At 39.7% G+C, this 23,473-nt stretch overlaps 1 protein-coding gene across 2 annotated transcripts in view; it reads left to right on the top strand.

Moving 5' to 3' along the window:
• The first annotated feature begins 2,154 nt into the window (after window positions 1–2,154).
• LOC108704166 overlaps window positions 2,155–23,473 on the top strand; it is a 40,095-nt gene continuing 18,776 nt past the window's right edge. Inside the window, exon 1 of one of the 2 annotated variants that reach the window (XM_041579396.1) lies at window positions 2,155–2,477. In XM_041579396.1, the coding sequence (XP_041435330.1) occupies window positions 2,432–2,477 (46 nt within the window). In that variant the 5' untranslated portion in view covers window positions 2,155–2,431. Of the gene's footprint in view, window positions 2,478–22,870; window positions 22,947–23,473 lie in introns of those variants that run through there. The other variant, XM_041579395.1, reaches the window with a different exon arrangement.

Here is a 23,473-nt window from a genome sequence, read left to right as displayed (position 1 = left end):
TTCAGAAACTTTTGGGTCCTTTTGGCGGCATTTGGAAGCTTTCAGGTCCTTTTCAGCAGCTTCGGGTACTTTCAGAAACTTGTGTCCTTTTGGCGGTATTCGGAAGCTTTCGGGTCCTTTTCTGCAGCTTCAGATCCTTTCAGAAACTTTTGTGTCCTTTTGGCGGCTTTGAAAGCTTTCGTGTCCTTTTTGGGAGCTTTGGGTCATTTCTGATCCATTCTTCACGTCTTTAGGGGGGCCTGCAAAATCCAGCAAGTGTAGCACCTCAGGGCCCCTTTAAACTTAAAGTACCACTGGGCCTAGTAAAGCTGTACCCACTGTGCCCCCCTGATGGTGGGTCTGTCCCCCCTCAATGGGACCATTTCCCTGCCCTGCTCTATAGAAAACAATTACAATGGAATCCACCCCACGTTTATTGGGATCTTCACTCTTGTTGCATTTCCAGGGACCCCCATTTTCTCTAACTGGGCAATGAAGGTTAAGATCATGGACTGAGAAAACGTCATTGGAATTATAGTGTAGCACTTATATATTTCCCAGACCTACACAATTGTACACACACAATACTGGCTTATACAGGTGCTGCAACGGGCCTTGCTCATTAGAGCTTGCAATCTAAAAGGAGGCAGAAGGCACAAGGTAAGGATATCCAGTTTTTAGGGTGCAATATATTCTCAGCATAGCAAGAGCCATGAATATTCTGTAAATGATATCCTTATAAACGGAGCTCAGTGATGTTATCGGTTATAATCGGAGCTCAGTGATGTCATTTCTGTCACATGACTCACTGAAATCTTTGTATTATATAGTGAATAAAGTACCCCCTCTTGTAAAATATGAGGATATTATAAGTTACCGAGGAGTTTCAGGACCATATAAAAACACGAGGCCGAAGGTAACTTCTAATATCCTCATATTTTTCAACTGGGGGTACTTTATTTATTATAATACACAAGTTTCAGTGAGTCATGTGACAGAAATGACATCAGAACTCACCGTTTATAACTGATGACATCAGAACTCACCGTTTATAAGGATATAATTTACAAGATATTCATGGCTTTTGTGTATTATAATAAATTACGTACCCCTGTTGCAAAGTATGAGGATATTAGAATTCAACTCAGAGTTCCATGACCTGTATAAAAACACTTGGCCTTGGCTTTTATATCGTTATGGAGCTCCTCTGTAACTTATGATATCCTTATATTTTAAAAGAGGGGGTACTTTATTCACTATACATCTGCTCCAGAACAGCCTGAAAAACATATTGTCTGGTGAGCATAGCAAACAGAGCCCCATTGTTTGGTTACAGTTGATTTGAATGAGAGACTGGAATATGAATAGGAGAGGCCTAAATATAAAGATGAGTAATAAAAAGTAGCAATACATTTGTAGCTTTGCAGAGCTTTTAGATGGGGTCAGCGACCCCCATTTGAAAGTTAGAAAGAGTCAGAAGAAAAAGGCAATAATTAAAAAAAACTTAACAGATAAATAATGAAGACCAATTGAAATGTTGCTTGGAATTGGCCCTTATGTAACAAACTAAAAAATAACTTAAAGATGAACCACCCCTTTATGAACTGAAAACATCACTTGTTTAGGTTCACTCTTCAGGTAACAAGATTGTATTAAATTGTCACTTTAAAGGGATCCTGTCATTGGAAAAAACGCATCAGTTAATAGTGCTACTCCAGCAGAATTCTGAACTGAAATCCATTTCTCAAAAGAGCAAACAGATTTTTTTTATATTCAATTTTGAAATCTGACATGGGGCTAGACATTTTGTCAATTTCCCAGCTGCCCCCAGTCATGTGACTTGTGCCTGCTGTTTTTCCTTCTCAATGTAACTGAATGTGTCTCAGTGAGACATGGGATTTTACTATTGAGTGTTGTTCTTAGATCTACCAGGCAGCTGTTATCTTGTGTTAGGGAGCTGCTATCTGGTTACCTTCCCATTGTTCTTTTGTTTGGCTGCTGGGGGGGAAAAGGGAGGGGGCGAAATCACTCCAACTTGCAGTACAGCAGTAAAGAGTGACTGAAGTTTATCAGAGCACAAGTCACATGACTTGGGGCAGCTGGGAAATTGATAATATGTCTAGCCCCAGGCCCGGACTGGCAATGTCCCTGTTCGGGCAAATGCCCGAAGGGCCGCTCCAATTACTGCTGAAATGGGCCGCTTCTGTTGTTTAATGCAACAGACTACAGCACGCACGGCAATTAATGCCTCTCCTTTGCTTCTCCCTTCACAAGCACTCAAACACATACCGAGCAGCCTTGTGTTCCTCCCACCTCCTATGATTGGCCATCAGTCAGGGAAAGGGGAAGATCACGCCCCTCTCATTGGCCAGCTGACTGGTTGGGGAGTTTCCGCCCTGTTTCTGTGAAACGAGAAGCTGGGGGGAGGAGGTGGAGAGACAGAGAGTAATGAATGACACGGCAGGCTCCTTCCTGGTCAGTATCAAGCAGCTGGGAAGGTAGGCAGATGATATCCAATTAGTTGCTGAAAGTACCAGCAGAAATCTTCACTGCTGTTTGCTGCTTATTGTGAACTTTTTCAATTGATTGATTTGTCTATGAATAAATCCGTTGATAATGTAAAAAAATCAATTTTACAGTGTTTTTTCTTTACACTAGTAATATTGCCTAGTATATATATATATGTATGTATAAATAAACATGTAACCTGCTCTTGCTGTTGAGGGGCTGTGCAAAGGCAGCAGTACAAAGGGCAGCACTAATACATTCCACATGCTTCACAGTGGTTTCATTTTATGACAGAATCAAGCAAAAAAAGAACCTCTGAAATATATTTTTAATGTAGTTGCTACCAAACAGCAGGATTAGTTTAGTAACCCTTTACCTCATCAAGAAGGTTTATTGTGCAGGATAAAGACCATGAGAAAAAATATCTCTGAGTTGGTCCCCCCTCACTCTAAACCTTGCCTTCTGGTTGGTGCCTGCCGGTACTGCATATGACCAGCACACTCTGGCTTTCACTATGTTAATTAAAGCGTTATATTACATTTGTCCTATAATTCAAATTTTCAGCACAAATATGTGCATCATCTGTTATTCTGCACTGCTGCACAATACTGCATATATAAGTAGTGCCTGCATATTTGTGCTTATCTCCTAATTTATTTTAAAGTGAAATCCATAAAAACTCACACTCACGGCCAGACTTACAATCTGTCTGATCGGGGCAAATACCCAAAGGGCTACTCCATTTACTACTGAAATGGCTGCTTCTGTTTTGTGTAGTTAAACTGTAGTCGGTCTCACCAGGGCCCATCAGAGCTACGACAGACTACAGCACGCAGCTTCCAATACAGGAATGGGATCTGTTATCCAGAATGCTCGGAACCTGGGGTTTTCCGGATAACCCATCATTACATAATTTGGATTTTCATACCTTAAGTCTACTAAAAATCATATGCTATCTGTGTGTATAGCTTTTGGGCCTGCGGGATAGTTTATAGATGCTTTTTGAGTTAACTTTTACTATGGTGTAGAGAGTGATATTTGCAATTGGTTTTTATTTTTTTGTTATGTGTAGTTTTTGAGTTATTTAGCTTTTTATTCAGCAACTCTCCAGTTAGCAATTTCAGTTCTGCCTATCCCCTGTCAGTGGTGTAATTATAAGGGGTTGGGGGGTACTTAGGGCCCACAATTGGATCAACCCAAAATCGCCCACCTCAAGCCGTTGATTTATTTATATACAGTAGGCAACTGTGCTGATGAATTATAGCATCTATGGCAGTATATCACAGTTATTTTGAGAATCATTTTTATCTGCATACACAAAAGGGTGAATAGACCTACGAGGTGCACACCAATATGCAAGTTTTAACCCAATATATAAGTGTGGCTGAGTACAAGAGCATTGTGTGTTTACATGTGGGCTGCTTTGATTTTTTTTGCCCGGGCTGCTTTTTACTCCCAGTCCGGCCCTGTCTAGCCCCATGTCAGATTTCAAAATTGAATATAAAAAAATCTGTTTGCTCTTTTGAGAAATAGATTTCAGTGCAGAATTAACTGATGCATTTCAAAAAAAAAAAAAAAAAAATTCCCATGACAGTATCCCTTTAAATTTGTTTGTAATCTTGCCACTAGATGGCATAAATGTATACATCTCATTGGCAATGGTAACTTGATAAAAAGGCCATTTGGCGCCCAAAATGTGGTGGTTCACCATCAAGCTGAATTTGAATATATTATAGACAAGTCTATTCCTTGCAATTGAATTGTTTTTCTCTCTTTACAGCTTTCAAATGGGGGTCACTGACCTCAGCAGTCCAAAACCCAAAGCTCTGTGAGGCTACTATTTTATTACAGAAGAAATGGAAAGAATAATTTGTTTTATGACCAATGTAGCATGGGAAGGCGTTTAAAGGGTTGTTCATCTTAACTAAATTAAATTAACTATTAGTATGAAGTAGAGATTGATATTCTGAGTGTATTTGCAATTTCATTTTTTTAATTTATTTGTGATTTTGAGTTATTAAGCTTTTTATTCAGCAGCTCTCCAGTTGCTAATTTTAGCAATCCGGTTGCTAGGGTCTGAATTACTCTAGCAACCATGCATTGGTTTAAATAAGGTACTGGAAAATAAATAAGAGAGACCTGAATAGAAATATGCATAAAAAGTAAAAATAACAATACATTTTTAGCCTTACAGAGCATTTGGATTGTAGACGGGGTCAATAACCACCATTTGAAAGCTAGAAAGAGTCAGAAGAAGAAGGCAAATAATTCAAAGCTATAAAAATAATAAATAATGAAGAGCAAAAGTTACTTAGAATTGGCCATTCTATAACAGACTAAAAATTAACTTAAAGGTGAACCACCCCTTTTAAGGGTTTATTTCTCCTTTAAAGGAGAAGGAGAAAACAGTCACCATTAAAAAAAAAAAAATGCCCATTGACTTTAATACATTAGAACAAAAAAAGTCACCATAAGAAAAAAAACGATTGTTCACTTTAATGCATTCGGACAAAAAAAGTCGTCATAAGAAAAAAACGCTTGCTGACTGTAATGCATTCGGATAAAAAAAAGTTGCTATAACAAAAAAAATGCTTGTTGACTTTAATGCATTAGGACAAAAAAAGTCGTCATAAGAAAAAAAACGCCCATTGACTTTGGAGAGTAAAATTTGTCACACGTAAAAACGCCCTTTAACAACTACGTTTCATGAAAATTTGCTGTTTCGCGAATATTTTCTGTTTCACAAATTTCACAGAAAGTTACAGATTCGCTCATCACTTCTTGTCACATCATCTTCCTCATCTCTGCAGCACATCACATACATTATCCTAACCTGACTAATAGACCACCAGCATCTTCTGTTTTATGCGGAATCCACTCAGTTATATCTCCCAAGTGAAACTGTCAATAACCTTTCTTCTTGCAGCTGCTGAAGTATTTCAGGGATGGACAGTTTTAGTGCTCTGGCTTCCCAGCACCGTCTCGCATATTTTTATAGCAAGATCAGAGCACGGAATTGTGATAAGCGCCGTATACATTAGCATTCCATGGCAATACATTTATACATACACAAATGCATACACTTACACATCATCTTGGCTTTAGATAAGGGGACATTTATGTGAATATACTACAGGTATGGGACCTGTTATTATTAACATGTATTTATTGTATGGGACCTGTTATTATTATTAACATGTATTTATATAGCGCCAACATATTTTACAGCAAATGCTCGCGACCTGGGGTTTTCCGGATAACGGATCTTTCTGTAACTTGGATCTTTAAATAGTGCATACAGTGCATCCCTAATCTAAGCTAATGCGTGTATTTTGCAATTTTTGCAACAGATTTTTTTTTATTTACAAAATTATGATCATAAAATTGATAAGCCACTATACCACGTCAAGGTAAACCCCATATGGTGGTCCTAACTATTTACCCCCTTTCTCATTCTGTATATGGTTGGGGTTTAGTTGCTTGGACACTTTAGTGTGTCTCAAGCTTAAATTCCAAGTGGTCAAAATTAGCTTGAATTGGCTCAAAATTTTAATTTGCTCAGCTAATCCCAATCAACAAGTAGAAGGGAATTCTGTATGTTTAACACTTCACGAATGTGAACTCTCGTAACAAACTAATGTAAAGTTGCTCCCCAGAACACTTTTGCAATTTACATGATTTTTTTCTAGTTTTCAAGATATTAGCAGCTTTTAAACTGCTGATATTACAAATCTGAAATCACAGCATCAATTTGGCCAACTGCTCTGCTAATTAAGTTAGAGTTGAGAAGGGTCAGCTGATGTTTCTCTGGTCACTTCTAGGTAGAACAACATCACAAGACTTTCTTTTTCTCAAGAATAAATACTTTAATAACAACTATACCCTGACGGTTGTAATAAAGAACTAGAGGATTTGCAATTCATTAAATTGTGAAGTTCATAAGTAACACTGGAACATGACTAGGGAGGGACTTTAGAAAAAAAAAGAATAAAAAATTAACAATACAACTGCAGCCTTACCGAGAATCACTTTTTATTGTTTGCTTTACATGGGCACCAAAATTACATTTGAAATTCTATTTAAAAACTGTAGTAAATGTAAAGGGCTTCATCTGATGAAAAATGCTTAAAATAGGAAAATCTATAACATACTAAAACTTAACATAAAGATAAAATTCCCCTTTAATGCAGATTTACACGTTGTCTTTAAGGGGCAGATTTATCAAGGGTATCAAAGTATTTTAATTTGATGGAGGAATTTCGAAGAATTTTACACTTCGAAATTCGACCAAATTAAAATACTTTGAATTCGAATATCGAAGTCAAAGTATTTTTCACCGAATTTGGCCATCGAACGATCAAAGTAAAATCGTTCGACCGATTTTAGCGTACGATCGAACGATTTTACTTCGATGTGTAAAGACTTAGAAAATGGTTGTAGAAGGTCCCCATAGGCTAACATAGCACTTCGGCAGGTTTCATTTGGCGAAGTATTGAAGTCAAAGTTTTTTTAAAGAGACAGTACTTTGATTATCGAATGTTGGAATATTCAAACTATTTTTACTTCAAATAGAATTCGAAGTCGTAGTATCCTATTCGAAGGTCGAGGTATCCAAAAAATTACTTTGAATTTCTAATTTTTTTACTTTGAAAATTCCCTCGAATTCACTTCGACCCTTGATAAATCTGCCCCTAAATGTATGCCAGAAAGTAAAATGCTTTGATCATTATGTCTGAGGAAAAGTTTTGGATGGATAAAGCCCTCAGAAGGAATACAAGCCCATGAATGACCTTTCTACTGCCTCCACTGTTATAAATATTATTAAGAAGAAGCATTGATAGGGCCAACAGATTCAGCAGTGCTATACAAGAGAAGGTTGTACACATGAAACATACAGTTTAAATACAAATATTGACCCTTCCAGAAGTGGCCCTGACCATTAGAGCTTACAATCTAGTAGATCGTACTCTCTTGATAAACTTTGCTGAAGCAGACAGGTAATACACATAAAGCTGCCCCGTGTGCCAGTGCACTAAAGTATTGAATTATATTACTGACTGCCCTGATTATTTTGGGGTAATGTAGCATTAATACTGTTCTGTTCTCAGGCCTTTGTTTTTATATTCCACCTTACTTATCCTAGACCCTCACCCAAGTTTAGAGAAAACATTTTTGTTCTTTCTATTACTATACAATCCACAATTCTCTGTTTACTTATTTGATATCAGCCAATCTTTGCCCTGAGCAATGGCATTCTCATAATCAATCCTAAAACATAAGACAAAAAAAAAAAAAAGTAATGGTGAGAAAGGCTAGATTGCTGGCCGAAAAACATTAGTCTCCCAGTAGTGAACTTTAATATATTATTTTATTCTTTAAGATCTGAGTGTGCGAACTTCTGATTTGATTAATACTGCTGTGGCTCTGCACCAAGGCAAGTAAGTTCATATATATAAATTATTTGTTGGATGGACTGTTTTCTTGAAGCCGCCGTAGCAAAAGGATATCATTTAAGTGAAATAGACTTTCACAAAGCTCCCCATGGAGTTGAGAGCGCAGACAATTCTTTTCTGACTTACATCCAAATTGCAGGCCCAGCATGAAATCACAGCACAGAGAAGATATCCAGATTTAATCATGTTACTGTACATGATTCCAACACAGCACTTTGCAATTCAGGCAGCCTGGCATCTAAAGGGATATTGCAGCACACAAGGATTAACTCTGTTAACCCAAAGGGATATTGTAGCACAGACACAAACCCTGTTACACAAAGGGATTATGTAGTGCACAATGATTAATTCACAACCCCAAAGGATATTGTAGCACCCACACTCAAATGCTCCTATCCAATGGGATATTGTAGCCCCCAATACAAACTCTCCCATCCAATGGGATATTGAAGCCCCAGATTCACTCTCTCCCATCCAATAGGATATTGTAGCACCCAGATTCACTCTCTCCCATCCAATGGGATATTGTAGCACTCAAATACAAACTCTCCCATCCAATGGGATATTGTAGCACCCAGATACAAACTTTGCCACCCAAAGGGATATTGTAGCAACCTGACACAAACTCCTCCACCCCAAAGAGATATTGTAGCAACCTGACACAAATTCTGCCACCCCAAGCGATAGCACACAGAGATAATCTATGCCCCCCGAAGGAATATATTAGTACCAAAGTGCTGTTGAGATAAATGGAAACTGAGGTTCCTGATTCATGCTTTTCAGGCCAAAGGGGAGGGGAGAGATGCAGTTTTCATTCTTGTCAGTGACAGGGCTCTTGACTAGATGAACAATGTAGCAGAAGCCAACTGATGCACAGACCTGGAGCAGAACTGATCTCTGCTACATTGCTTGAACAGTCAGAACAAAAAGGAATACAGGTATGGGATCCGTTATCTGGAAATATTCATATTCAGACCTGGATTTCGGCCGGGTGCCCCTATGGTCCTAGTACCTGACTCTCTTACAAGTGAGCCCCCCATGAGAACACACGTGTGCAGGAACACTGGAGATTACATGTAAAGGTGTACACATTCCCAGTGCTCCTTAGATTGCAGCATGCCGACCCTAAAATCTTGCACCCTAACCCCGGGCCTTTGTGGCCTTGCTAGTAATCCAGGCCTGATCATATTTTTATTTTTCCAATGTTTGTAATTAAGAAACAATACCTTGTGCTTGATCCGAACTAAACTATAATTAATCCAAGGCAGAGGCAAAACAATTCTATTGGGTATATTTCATGTTTAAATTATTTTTTAGTAGACATAAGGTATGGAGATTCAAATCACAGAAAGCCCCAGGTCCCAAGCGTTCTGTATAACAAAGCTTATATCTGTTCTGCTTTTAAGTTGCAATTACTTTAGGCAAAACACAATTTATTTGGTGGGCATCCCCCTTAAATTGCAATACCTATGATGTTTTTATAAGTGTGTATTTATAAAAACAAAATGTTAACTGTGAAAATGATGTCCCGAATTGATGCTGGCTTGGCTATCAACCTGTGTACAGATATACCATCTATTTTAATATAAATTGTTCAGAAAAACATTCAATCATAAAATACATCTTCACGCTAGAGTTAGGGTCTCAAGTAGGCTGGCACTATGTGAATCTCAATTTCCCAGATGCGTCACATGTCGGAGAGCTGCTGTAATCATTCTGCCATTTCCATGCGCAACCCCCATGTTACAGAACTCCGACTTGAAATCTCTCCCCCCACATCATGTCATTGGCATGGAGACTGCTCACATATTTGCTTAATTGTGACAGAGGTGCCAGGGATGATTAGTACGAGGCTTCCATTCTCATTACAAAAACATAAGGGTGTGGAATACTGTCTTACAGCAGCCTGCTGGGCTTACTCAACACTTCTACTCTGAATTGTACAGCAGAATAATCATAATAATACCACCTGATAATAATATTATCTGTCTTCAACCTCTGCACTGTCTTTCCTAACATTGTTTATTAATCTTATACTGAATTGAAAAAATTGCTTTAAGAGCCCAGTTGGTTATACCTTAAAAATAGGGAAGAAGAGGGAAACTGGTGAAAATGAGATTGTCTCATCTGCCTCTGCAGTGGCGTAATTAGATGTTATTGGGCCCCACAGCAAATTCATTTTAGGGCCCCCTTATCCAGAGATTTTCTATATTAACAATATATATTGAATTGGAACATTAAGTTGGGCCTTATGGTGCCCCTATATCTCCTGGGCCCCCCTGCAGGCGCAGGGTCTACTTCCTCTATAGTTAAGCCCCTGTGCCTCTGATATAAATCGACCTGTGGCACCTTTTCTCTTTCTTAACCTACTCCATTTTTGGTTTCAACTGGTACACAGTCTTTAACCCCAGCCCAATCAGACTACAAATCAATTAATTTTATTCGGTTAGGGCTCTTACACATGGGCGGTTTTTCCTGCGCTTCCCTGCCTTGCACTTTCTTCCGTTCAGCCGTAGGGGAGCGCAGGAATAGACACACTCGATTATTGTGAAGGGGGCTGTACTCACACAGGCGCATGTAAGCGCCAAACACAGGTGGGACGCAGCATGTTGCATTTCACCTGCGTTCAGCGCATACATGTGTCTGTGTGGCTGTTTACTAAGGTGCAATACACTGATAATGACCTGAGACAGAAAATACACTGTAAAAAATGCAAGAGCATGTTCACTAAAGTGCTCATATGTCTGTCATCGTAAATATTCTGGCGCACATATATATTAATATCTATTATCACATTCATGCTACGTAAGTTGTAGCATGAAAAAATTGTCACCACCCAGTGAAACAAAGACAGACATTATATAGTAAAAGACGATTTTTAAACATAAACAGTGAAAATTATTGATAGTAATGGGGAGGAATGAGTGTATTAATAGTGAATTCATTAATAATAATTAATATCATGTGAAAACAATTCCTGATATTACTTAATTGGCCATAAGTGTATTTAACAATAAATTTCTTAATTGATAATAAATACTATTTTATATAAACTCACTCACTATATATATATATATATATATATATATATCTATATATATCTATAGATATATAGATATATATATATATATATATATATATATATACCGTATATACTCGAGTATAAGCCGAGTTTTTCAGCATCCAAAATGTGCTGAAAAAGTCTACCAGTGGGCAGTAGCTGAGATTGCAGTCACTTTTAATCATTCCTATACCAACAGTTCGCTTGGGGAGAGACTGCAATATCACACAGTGCCCTCTGTTGGTTATATGAAAGAATAACACTGACTGCAATATCACACAGCACCCTCTGTTGGTTATATGAAAGAATAACACTGACTGCAATATCACACAGCACCCTCTGTTGGTTATATGAAAGAATAACAGTGCGCCCTCTGTTGGTTATATGAAAGAGTTAACCTAAACGAGTGCCAAAAAAACTCGCAACTCCCAGAAACTAACCATTAGACTTGCGTAATTAACGCCACAAACTTGTCTCATAGTACTTTAATAAACACGAGAGCGAAAGATTATATACATTTTTTATAATAGGAAGCCAAGGTCCTGTTTCAAGGCTAAATCCTACTAAAACACGTATCTATCATCTAGCTGGCCACACACAACATGAATTGTCTGTATGGCAATGGCTGTGGCATAGCAGGTATAGTAGGAAGAGATGGTGTCTATAGTAACAGTGGATAATAGTCTCTGGGAAGGGAGTGTGACTGTGGGATAGCAGGTATAGTAGGGAGAGATGGTGCCTATAGTAACAGTGGATAATAGTCTCTGGGAAGGGAGTGTGACTGTGGGATAGCAGGTATAGTATGGAGAGATGGTGCCTATAGTAACAGTGGATAATAGTCTCTGGGAAGGGAGTGTGACTGTGGGATAGCAGGTATAGTAGGGAGAGATGGTGCCTATAGTAACAGTGGATAATAGTCTCTGGGAAGGGAGTGTGACTGTGGGATAGCAGGTATAGTAGGGAGAGATGGTGTCTATAGTAACAGTGGATAATAGTCTCTGGGAAGGGAGTGTGACTGTGGGATAGCAGGTATAGTAGGGAGAGATGGTGTCTATAGTAACAGTGGATAATAGTCTCTGGGAAGGGAGTGTGACTGTGGGATAGCAGGTATAGTAGGGAGAGATGGTGTCTATAGTAACAGTGGATAATAGTCTCTGGGAAGGGAGTGTGACTGTGGGATAGCAGGTATAGTAGGGAGAGATGGTGTCTATAGTAACAGTGGATAATAGTCTCTGGGAAGGGAGTGTGACTGTGGGATAGCAGGTATAGTAGGGAGAGATGGTGCCTATAGTAACAGTGGATAATAGTCTCTGGGAAGGGAGTGTGACTGTGGGATTGCAGGTATAGTAGGGAGAGATGGTGCCTATAGTAACATTGGATAATAGTCTCTGGGAAGGGACTGTGACTGTGGGATAGCAGGTATAGTAGGGAGAGATCGTGCCTATAGTAACAGTGGGAATAATAGCTTCACGGAAGGGACTGTGGCTGAGAATGAATGTGACAATAAAAATCAATCTTTAGAAAGATTTGCTAATCCTTACAGACACAGAATATTTGAAAGTTTAGTTCAGAAAGAGGCAGAAATAACACTTAATGAAAAGGCACCTTCCTGTGTATTGATTTACTATTTTTTTCCCAGACCAGTGCTCCTGTTTGAAAGAAATATCTAATACTATTTTTAGAACTACTTTAGAACTGATTTTAGATGTTCTCTTTTTTCCATTACCAAATGCAACCATGTTATAAAGCAGTGACGACTCTTCAGAAGTTGCTGAACTTGTAAAACACCCCTTTTCCCGCTTAGATTTTTGTAGCCCTAGAGGCTCTGTTCAGTTGTAACACACAAGACCTATACTTGCACATATAGACCAGTAGTCATCAAATTTCATATTGAAGTCATGTTCTTAAACTGGTATTTACAGAGAAAACATAGAGATCTTCTGAGTGTTGTCGAATGAATGCATTACTAGCATACACGGCAGTGGTGTAACTAGATATTACTGGGCCCTACAGCAAATTATTTTTCAAGCCTCCAAAATGTCTAGAGCAGTGATCCCCAACCAGTAGCTCGTGAGCAACATGTTACTCACCAACCCCTTGGATGTTACTCTCAGTGGCCTCAAAGCAGCTGCTTATTTTTGAATTCCAGGCTTGGAGGCAAGTTTTAATTGCATAAAAACTAAGTATAGTGCCAAGTAGAGCCTCTTGCAGGCTACCAGTCCATATAGGGGCTACCAAATAGCCAATCACAGACTTTATTTGGCACCCCAAGGGACTTTTTTATGCTTGTGTTGCTCCCCGACTCTTTTTACATTTGAATTTGGTTCGCGGGTAAAAAAAGGTCGGGGACCCCTGGTCTAGAGGTTGACCTGTTTTACCAATATTTATTAAAATTATTTATGAATTAGGGCAGTGATCCCCAACCAGTAGCTCGTGAGTAACATGTTGCTCTCCAACCCCTTGGATGTGTCCTCAAAGCAGGTGCTTATTTTTGAATTACAGGCTTGGAATCAAGTTTTAATTGCATAAAAGTAATAAGTGTACTAAGTATAGTGCCAAGTAGAGCCTCTTGTAGGCTGCCAGTCCACATACGAGCCAATCACAGCACTTATTTGGCACCCCAAGGGACTTTTTCCTGCTTGTGTTGCTCCACAACTCTTTTTACATTTAAATGTGGCTCACGGGTAAAAAAAAGGTTGGGGATCCCTGTATTAGGGCATTTTAGAGCCCCTATATCCCATGGCCCCCCCTAAAGCTGCAGAGTCTGCTTCCTCTGTGGTTACTCCCTGATACACGAATTTTGGTCCTAAATATAATGGTAATAATAGAGCCCCTAAACAGAAAACAGCCACAAAACTAACATCCATAGAGAAACATTATAAAATCATTCTTCTATGAAAACAAATCTACACAAAATGCACTTTGTCTTCTCTTTGCCCTTTGTGAAGCCTTGTCCTATGACTCGATTTTGTTTTTCTCAGTACTGTAAGTTTTTTTCTATTGTAAACCCAGAAAGCCTGTACTTATAGTTTCCATTCAGTGGTATGTTCTAAGTGTCAGAGCAGACTTCCTATAACGGTGCTGTATTTCACCCCCCGCAAAACTCATCTACCACAATGATGCCTTATATTCTTCTCTCTCTGCCAGCAAATTTACTGTATGATCTTTATTCTGTTGTCTTCATTGCATCTGTTTTGTGTGAAAATGTATGTTTTTCATCATATTACTGTTGGTTTTTGGCAGCTGGATCAGAGAAACTTAATTGACTATGTAAGAAGTTCCCTTGAGTGAGCTCAAGTTAACTTTTAGTATATTATAGAATGGACAATTCCAAGCAAATTTTCAATTGGTCTTCTTTATTTAGTTTATGTCATTTTTAAGTTATTTGCCTTCAGCTTTCAAATGGGGATCACTGACCCCATCTAAGATAAACAAATGCTTTGTAAGGCTACAAATGTATTGTTATTGCTACTTTTTATTACTCATCTTTCAGTTCGGTCCCTCTCCTATGCATGGTTGCTAGGGTAATTTGAACCCTAGCAACCAGATTGCTGAAATTGCAAACTGGAGATGCTGAATAAAAAGCTAAATAACTCAAAAAATGACAAATATTAAAAAATTAAAACCAACTGCAAATTGTCTCAGAATATCAGTCTCTACGTCATACTAAAAGTTAACTCAACTAAACAACCCCTGCAAATGAAATTTACTTTAATTAACAACGGTTAATTAAACTTTAATTAACAACGGTTAATTAAAGCTTTAAAGGGATACTGTCATGGGAAAAAGCATTTTTTTCAAAATGAATCAGTTAATTCAGTCCAGCAGAATTCTGCACTGAAATCCATTTCTCAAAAGAGCAAACAGATTTTTTATATTCAATTTTGAAATCTGACATGGGGCTAGACATAATGTCAATTTCCCAGCTGCCCAAGTCATGTGACTTGTGCTGTGATAAACTTCAATCACTCTTTACTGCTGTGCTGCAAGTTGGAGTGATATCACCCCCTCCCTCCCCCCCCCCCCCAGCAGCCAAACAACAGAACAATGGGAAGGTAACCAGATAACAGCTCCCTAAGGGCTAGTCCACACGGGGAGATAGCGACGCGTTTGCGGTCAATGCGCTTTTCAACAGTCGCCTGAAAATGCCTCGCCAGGCTTTTTCAGGCGACTGTTGAAAAGCGCATCGCCTCGTGTGGTTAGCACAGGCGTTTTTACATAGGCGCCCATACAAAACTGTTGCCTGCGCCGGTCGCGGCGACTGTCGCGGCGCTTTGTCGCCGCGACCGCAAACGCGTCGCTATCTCCCCGTGTGGAATAGCCCTAACACAAAATAACAGCTGCCTGGTAGATCTAAGAACAACACTCAATAGTAAAAACCCATGTCCCACTGAGACACATTCAGTTACATTGAGTAGGAAAAACAGCAGCCTGCCAGAAAGCATTTCTCATGTAAAGTGCAGGCACAAGTCACATGACCAGGGGCAGCTGGGAAATTGACAATATGTCTAGCCCCATGTCAGATTTCAAAATTGATTTGCTCTTTTGAGAAATGGATTTCAGTGTAGAATTCTGCTGGAGCAGCACTATTAACTGATGTGTTTGGAAAAAACATGTTTTCCGATGACAGGATCCCTTTAAACAATTTCATACTATATGTATGGGACCTGTTGTCCACAGGACCTGGGGTTTTCTGGATAAGGGATCTTTCTATAATTTGAATCTCCATACCTAAAGGGTGCTAGAAAAAAAAACATTAAAACATTAATTAAACCCAATAGGAGTGTTCTGCCTGCAATACGGATTGATTATAACTTAGTTGGAATCAAGTATAATGTACTGTTTTATTATTACAGAGAAAAAGGAAATCCGTTTTAAAAAAATGAATTAATTCATTAAAATGGACTCGGTGGGCCTTCCTGCAATTCAGATGTTTCTGATGCTCCCAGTGGCCTCAAAGCAGGTGCTTATATTTGAATTCCAGGCTTGGGTGCAGGGCCAGAACTAGGGGTAGGCAGAGTAGGCGTTCCCCTTTTAAGGGGAATTTTTTGGTTTCCTTGACCTTTAATAGTTTTTGAATTTAATAAACTGCCTGTTCTTGCCCGTGATTCATACTGTGGGCAGAAGCACTTCCCACCTCCCTCTTGGCAGCTGCTGGCACAAGTACATATTTGTGGGCAATATCTTGGCTGCTGCTTGCTCAGGTAAACAGATGATATGGGGCAATATGATGGATTTTTGGCTCCTGCTGGCACTTGTACATATTTGGGGGCAATTTTGTGGATAGTTTGGCTGCTGCTGGCACAGGTACAGATCGGGGGCAATATGAGGGATTGGCTGCTGCTGGCTCAGGCACATGGGGCAATATGGTGGCTGCTGGCAAAGGTACAGAGATGTTTGGGGCAATATGATGGATTTTTGGCTCCTGCTGGCAGAGGTACAGATTAGGGGCAATATGATGGATTTTTTGGCTGCTGCTGGCACATGTACAGATTGGGGACTTGGGAGCAATCTGAGGGGTTTACTGCCATTGGCACAGGTACAAATGGGAGCAATATGATAGGTGTTGGCACAGGTATACAGTGGCGGAACTACCGGGGGAGCAGGGGGTGCGAGCGGGCCAGGGCCCACACCCCCTCAGGGCCCCCCGGCAGTCCGTTCACCGCTGAAAATGCGGCCGTACGGAGGGGGACGGGGCCCGGCTGCGCGTCACGCACCAGGGCTCGTTCCCCTCTGCGATCGCTACTGCAGGTACATGAGGCAACACAATGGCTGTTGGCACAGGGGGCAATATGAATGGTAAGGTGGGAAATGGTAATGCAGGACCGGGTGGAGAGCACTGATTAAAGCCCTTGCCGAGGGTGCCAAAATGCCTTGGCCAGGCCCTGCTTGGAGGCAAATTTTGGTTTCATAAAAAAACAGGTGCACTGCCAAACAGAGCCTTAATGTAGGTTGAAAATCCACATACGGACTACCAAATAGCCAATCACAGCCCTTATTTGGTACCCCAAGTACATTGTCATGCTAGTGTTGCTCACCAGCTCCTTTTACTTCTGAATATTGCTCAAGGGTTCAAAAGGTTGGGGATCCCTGTAGTAGAGCATCGGTGCAGTTATTATAACGGCACATCCGAGGTTACTGAAAGCAGCAGGGCAGCTGAAAAACTACAGCTTCCAAGTGGTCGCTTCTTAGTCAACGCGCTTTTAAAAACCACACTAGGAAGGTTTAAATGCTCACTAGTTTGTAGCTACTGGGGATGTTTCTTACAGGAAATATCTTTTTTATCTTCAGACCAAAGAGATTACACGCTCAGGACAAAAGACTTTGTGATCTCACCCAAGGAAATAAGAACACTATTTGTCTACTTTCAATAAATTGCCAAAATATAGCATCTCAGCGGGCCTGTTCTTTACACAAGAAAAGGAAACCATCGAGTGTGAAAGCTGGACTGGAGTCACCGGGCAGCAGAGATGTGCGCCTTCAATAAAACCACACGCTGCAGGTGTGACACATATTCACTGCTTACTTGTGTGCATAGAAGGCCACAATAACTTTCATAATGATTGGCATTAAATCATGCAGTAAATGGAAAGACTGTACTGTTCACATTTAAAGAACTTTTAGCATAATGTATAGAGTGATATTCTGAGACAATTTGCAATTGGTTTTCATTTTTATTATTTGTGGTTTTTGAGTTATTTAGCTTTTTATTCACTAGCTCTCCAGTTTGCAATTTCAGCCATCTGGTTGCTAGGGTCCACATTACTCTAGCAACTATGCATTGATTTGAAAAAGAGACTGGAAAGTGAACAGGAGAGGCCTGAATAGAAATATGATTAATAAAAAGTATCAATAACAGTACATGTGTCGCCTTACAGAGCATTTGTTTTTTAGATGGGGTCAGTGACCCATATTTGAAAGCTGAAATGAGTCAGAAGAAGAAGGCAAATAATTCAAAAACTATAAAAAATAAACAATGAAGACAAATGGAAAAGTTTCTTAGTATTGGCAATTATGTAACATACTAAAAGTTAACTTAAAAGTGAACGTTTTCTTAAAGGAGAAGGAAAGCTACCGAAAGAGTTTATTGACAATAGATGAGCCACAATAGTGCAAGCTATAAGACTATATTTATTCTGCAGAATGCTTTACCATACCTGAGTAAACAGCTCTAGAAGCTCTCTCTGTTTGTTTAGGATAGCAGCTGCCATATTAGCTGTTGTGACATCACTTCCTGCCTGAGTCGCTCCCTGCTCACTCATAGCTCTGGGATCAAATAACAGCAGGGAGGGGAGGAGGGAGGGGGACAAGGGAGAGAGGAGCAAACTGAGCATGCTCAAGCCCAAGCCCTGGAGGTTTAAGATGAAAACAGGAAGTCTGATACAGAAGCCCATATGTACACAATAGAAGGAAAGAAATGTGGTGTTTCTTTTTACAGAGGACTTTAAAGTGATTTTATAATAATGCATTGGATCTGACTGTGCTACAGATCATTTTTTTTTCTAGAAACATGCTACTGGAGTTGCTAGAGACTTGAAATATATTATATATATATTGAATTGTCATTGTATTGACATTTTGGACTTGTCACATACAAACTTTTCTGTTTAACTGAGCCCTTGGTTGGTGTTCTGTTTGTTATAATGCTCCATGTCGCCTCCTCAATCTTTCCTATAGGTAACTTTATTATCATGACGATGTGTTCAAGGGGCATGGGCTGATATGTTATATTGGTTGGGTTCCCCATTACAAAATAAGCCAAAGTATGTGAAAGATACAACTGCTTTTATGGTTGTCCTCTTCTGCCTTCAATCCTAGAAGCTGGGGCCCTGTGACAATTTGCCCTTGGCACTGTGTAGCAGAGGCTGATTTGTAGACTATATAATTCATTGTACTTTATCCTTACCACTCCCTTCAGCCCATTGTATTCAGTATTGACCTTATGCTCTTGGTCAGACCCTGTTACCTTGGCTTGTCTGTGACCTTGATCATATGTATTTATAAATCTACAACACCACCAGCTGCATAACTATATGTTATTTTCAGTTTCTTGCTGCAAAAAAATTGTCAGGTTGACCTATTGTTCATTAATTAGTGCTTTAGGGCCCCTTGCAACTGCAGAGTCTGCTTCCTCTAGTTATGCCCCTGTACATACTGAGGGCAACTATTAAATGTCAAAAAATAAAAGTGTTTTAAAGTAATGAAAATATCATGTACTGTTGCCCTGCACTGGTAAAACTGCTGTGTTTGCTTCAGAAACACTACAATTGTTTATATAAATAAGCTGCTGTGTAGCAATGGGGGCAGCCAATCAAAGGAGAAAAGGCTCAGGTTACACAGCAGATAGCAGATAAGCTCTGTCTGACTAATGGTGTTATCTTTTATCCATTAGTTTTCCTGTGCCATATAGCCGTTTTTCAATTTCCGCCGTTGCTCCACAGCAGCTTGTTTATATGAACTATAGTAGTGTTTCTGAAGCAAACACATCAGTTTTACCAGTGCAGGGCAAAACTACATGATATTTTCATTACTTTAAAACACTTCCAGTTTTGGTGTTACTGTTCCTTTAAGATATATACAGTAACTATATTACAAAGGTTAAAACCCCTAGTGAAAAAAATTGAGATGGAAACTTGAGTGTTTCCTTGGGATAGGAATAATGGGAGAGCTTCGGGCAGCCTCACTGGCATTGAAGATCATCTGTTTGCTCCTTCAGTAGTTCATGTATGGGACCTGTTATCCAGAGTTTCAGAAGTGCACAGCCTCATTGCTTTATGGTCAGTGCTTTGGCTGCCCTGCTACTCTACATTACACAATGTTGGGGAGTGATCTCTGCCACTATAGCACTGGAAAGCTTTCCTACAGGATTGCAGAAGACCAAATAGCATTCTATATTTAAATCTGACTTACCGTATATACTCGTGTATAAGCCGACCTAATTTTACCTATGAAAACTGGGAAAATGTATTGACTCGTGTATAAGCCTAGGGGCCCCATGTCAGATTTCAAAATGTGAATGTGTAAATGTGTAATCATGTTTTATGGCATAGAAATCTATCTAAAACGATTTAAAAGAGTCAGAACTATTAGCTGGACAATTGCCACTTGTTTTCCCTGTGACCTCCCACCTGTCATGGCTGCTCAGAAGATCAATGAGGCGCTGCACCTAGCAAAAGCAGAAAAAAGGTACCGTACCGTAAGTTTCCTTGCACTTTTATTGCATATACTCTCTATTGTTGTAAGAGCTGCCGGATCTGCAACCAGGGACCTTGCATTTTCTGGTCACTGCTGCCTGGTTGAGCCACAGGGGGTTCAGGCTTGCAGTCAGTGTTAATGACTTCTTTTTTCTCTGACCCTGTCTCTGCTTCCCAACCTGCAGGCAATCCCTCACCGGCCGCAGATACGAGGCTCCTTCCGCGGCCCCAACACACCTCCCTCAATTTAACCTTATTTATCATTAAAAAAAAAACTCAGATTTTTTCACCTTTTTCGGATTGTCGTATGAAAAATCTAAATTTTTCAGATCTGAAGGCTGAAAAGTCAGAGTTTTTCAGATTTGTGACCCAAAAAGTCAGAGTTTTTTCGAGTTTTTATGATTCAAACTTTAATAAATAATCCTCTAATAGTCCTTATATTTTATGATCACGTGTTATCCTAGTCATTACCTTATTATTTTTCTTAGTTTGTTTTCTTTTTTTCTTCTCCCAAACTGTAAAAAATAGCCAGTATAATGATAATTCGTTTCCAGCTGATAATATATATAGTATGTGTGTATATATATGATTTTACTGAGTTGATATTTTCAAGCTTTTTTTTTTAAGTGCACATTTGGCATTCAAATTTAAATCTGCCTCTTAATGTGTAGAAAAACTGACCAGTAAATGTTTTTTAGGCTCATTAATCCTGTTCCTGTAAAGTATCTAGCAGCAGAAATGTGATCAGCCTTCAAAAGAAAAACATGTAAACTATTAATATGCATTTTGTGTAATATGATTTTAATAATTCATTGTGTCTGAATTCGCATACAAATAATGTAGGTTTGTGGTTTTCTCTGGCGTTTAACAGTAATGTTACCAAGTCAAAATAAGGATATAACATACAAGTGAAAAAAAATAAGTAAATTCAACTTGAAATGTCTGAGCTGGTTCTGTTTTGGAACTTCAGCTGCAAAGAACTCAAACAATTCAATAGGTAAGCGGACACTTGTCCTTAGTTTGTGCCAGCATGCTTTTATGAGCAACAGATCTTGCCAGACTTTTTAATTGACCTTTAAGAGAAGGTGAGCAGGAATCTCGATTCTGGGATGGCAGTGGATGTGATCTACTTAGACTTTGCTAAAGCATTTGATACAGTGCCACACAAAAGGTTACTGGTTAAATTAAGGAATGTTGGCCTGGAACATAGTATTTGTACCTGGATAGAGAACTGGCTAAAAGATAGACTACAAAGAGTGGTGGTAAATGGGACATTTTCTAATTGGACCAGTGTTGTTAGTGGAGTACCGCAGGGCTCTGTACTAGGTCCTTTGCTTTTCACCTTGTTTATTAATGACCTGGAGGTGGGCGTTGAAAGTACTGTTTCTATTTTTGCAGATGATACTAAATTGCAGGATGCTGCCACTTTGCAGAGTGATTTGACTAAAGGTGGCCATACACGGGCCGATAAAATCTGCCGACAGACTGAGTCGGCAGCTTATTGGCCTGTGTATGGGGCCCTCCAACGGGCTTCCCCGATCGATATCTGGTCGAAAGTCGGCCAGATGTCGATCGGATTTGACCAAAAATCCCGTCGGATCGTGGCCACATCTGTTGGTTGATGCGGTCCCGCGATCCGACCGCCTGTTACCCATCGTTAGGATCTGATCGTTGGGCCCTAGGGGTCACCTTGAGTTGGAAAACTGGGCAGCAAACTGGAAAGTGAGGTTCAGTGCTGATAAGTGCAAAGTTGTGCAGTTTGGTAGAAATAATATAAATGCAAGTTATACACTAAATGGCAGTGTGTTGGCAGTTTCCTTAAAGGAGAAGGAAACCCCCTGGGCGCAAAACCCTTCCCCCCTCCCCTGTGTGGCCCCCCCTCCCTCCTCCCCCCTGGCCTACCTGTCCCCCCTGGGCAAATGCCCCTAACTTGTTACTCACCCCTCTGTGCAGGTACCATCTTCTCCCACGCGATCTTCTTCCTGCTTTGCAGGAACGGATCTACTGCGCATGCGCCGAATGTCACGAAGTCTTTGTGACATTCGGCACATGCGCAGTAGATCCGTACCTGTAAATGTTCCTACTGCGCATGCGCCAGAAGACCCTAAGCCTTCCTCCAGCTGAGGATCCTCCAAGGACCTGGACAGCAGGAATCCCATGTAATGCATTATCTACTGGGAAATTCAATGAACTGGGAAGGCCCTAGGTACCAAGGAACTGTCTATCTTCTAAGTAGAGCTACATAACATTTTTAATAAGCAAATAGAAAAAAATCGAATATATGAATATATTATATATGTGTGCGTGTGTGTGAGTTTTTGTGTGTGTGTGTGAGCCACTTTTCATAGACATTTTTTAGTAGAATAGAAAGTCAATGGAAAAGGTTACAAAAAAGTAATATCCCAGTCATATGTATAAAGCAAATACATACACCGAATACTTTGCTGTTTATTCAAGGGATGGTGTGCTGTATGTCAAACATACCTTATAAATGGTTTACCTTCAGATGTAGTACATGTTGGGCAAGGAGTAATTCATGATAATGTGTTAGGTAGGGCATTAACTTACAGCGTAGTAAGTATTGTGTTATGAGATATCACAACAAAGAGGAAACAGTTATTTTTGAAGCAAGCCACATCCTCAGTCCCATTGCCTTTCACACAGTCTGTGTCTGCACAGCTCAAAGCCAATGTTCTCCCATGATGATAGCACTTCTTTATCTTTTCTCCCTGTTCCACCTGTCTTTACGATGTAAGTATGCCTGTTACCTTTCTTCATTTAACTGTATGTTCTCAAAGATCCAGACGCACTTTAGTGAAGATGAGGAAGATTATCTGTTGCGGTGGTGCTGGCGAGATGTTATGCGTTGTTTTGTCAAGAGTTATGGATGGATGAGTTTTAGCATTGACATTGCTGCTTCAGTCAGTTGCCATTTGAGTTGTGTTGTGTTGTTAATATATGTTATGCATGTATCATTTTTGTATTTTGAGGACCTTGTTGCTGTTGTGTCTGAATGAGCAAAAGGAAAAGATTATCGGAGATGACCCTGAATACGGAAACTTAACAAAATGCATTTCTGGGAATTTCCAGACCTAATGTAAAATACAATTCAAATCTTCTGGTCTCACTTGGGAATTTAGATTTAGTTTGCATGTTCTGCTCCTGAGACTGCATACATAGGAAATACAAAGGAAATGTTATTTGGGATCTTGTTTGGTCCAGGTTCTACAAGGCATGTGATGTTGTGCTGGGAGCTATGGGTTCATTCTACAAGGAAT

This window comes from Xenopus laevis, chromosome 1S, assembly GCF_017654675.1.
Source record: "Xenopus laevis strain J_2021 chromosome 1S, Xenopus_laevis_v10.1, whole genome shotgun sequence".
Classification (NCBI taxonomy): domain Eukaryota; kingdom Metazoa; phylum Chordata; class Amphibia; order Anura; family Pipidae; genus Xenopus; species Xenopus laevis.
The sequence above is the reverse complement of the archived record's forward strand: the minus strand, read 5'-3'. Positions and strand labels throughout refer to the sequence as shown.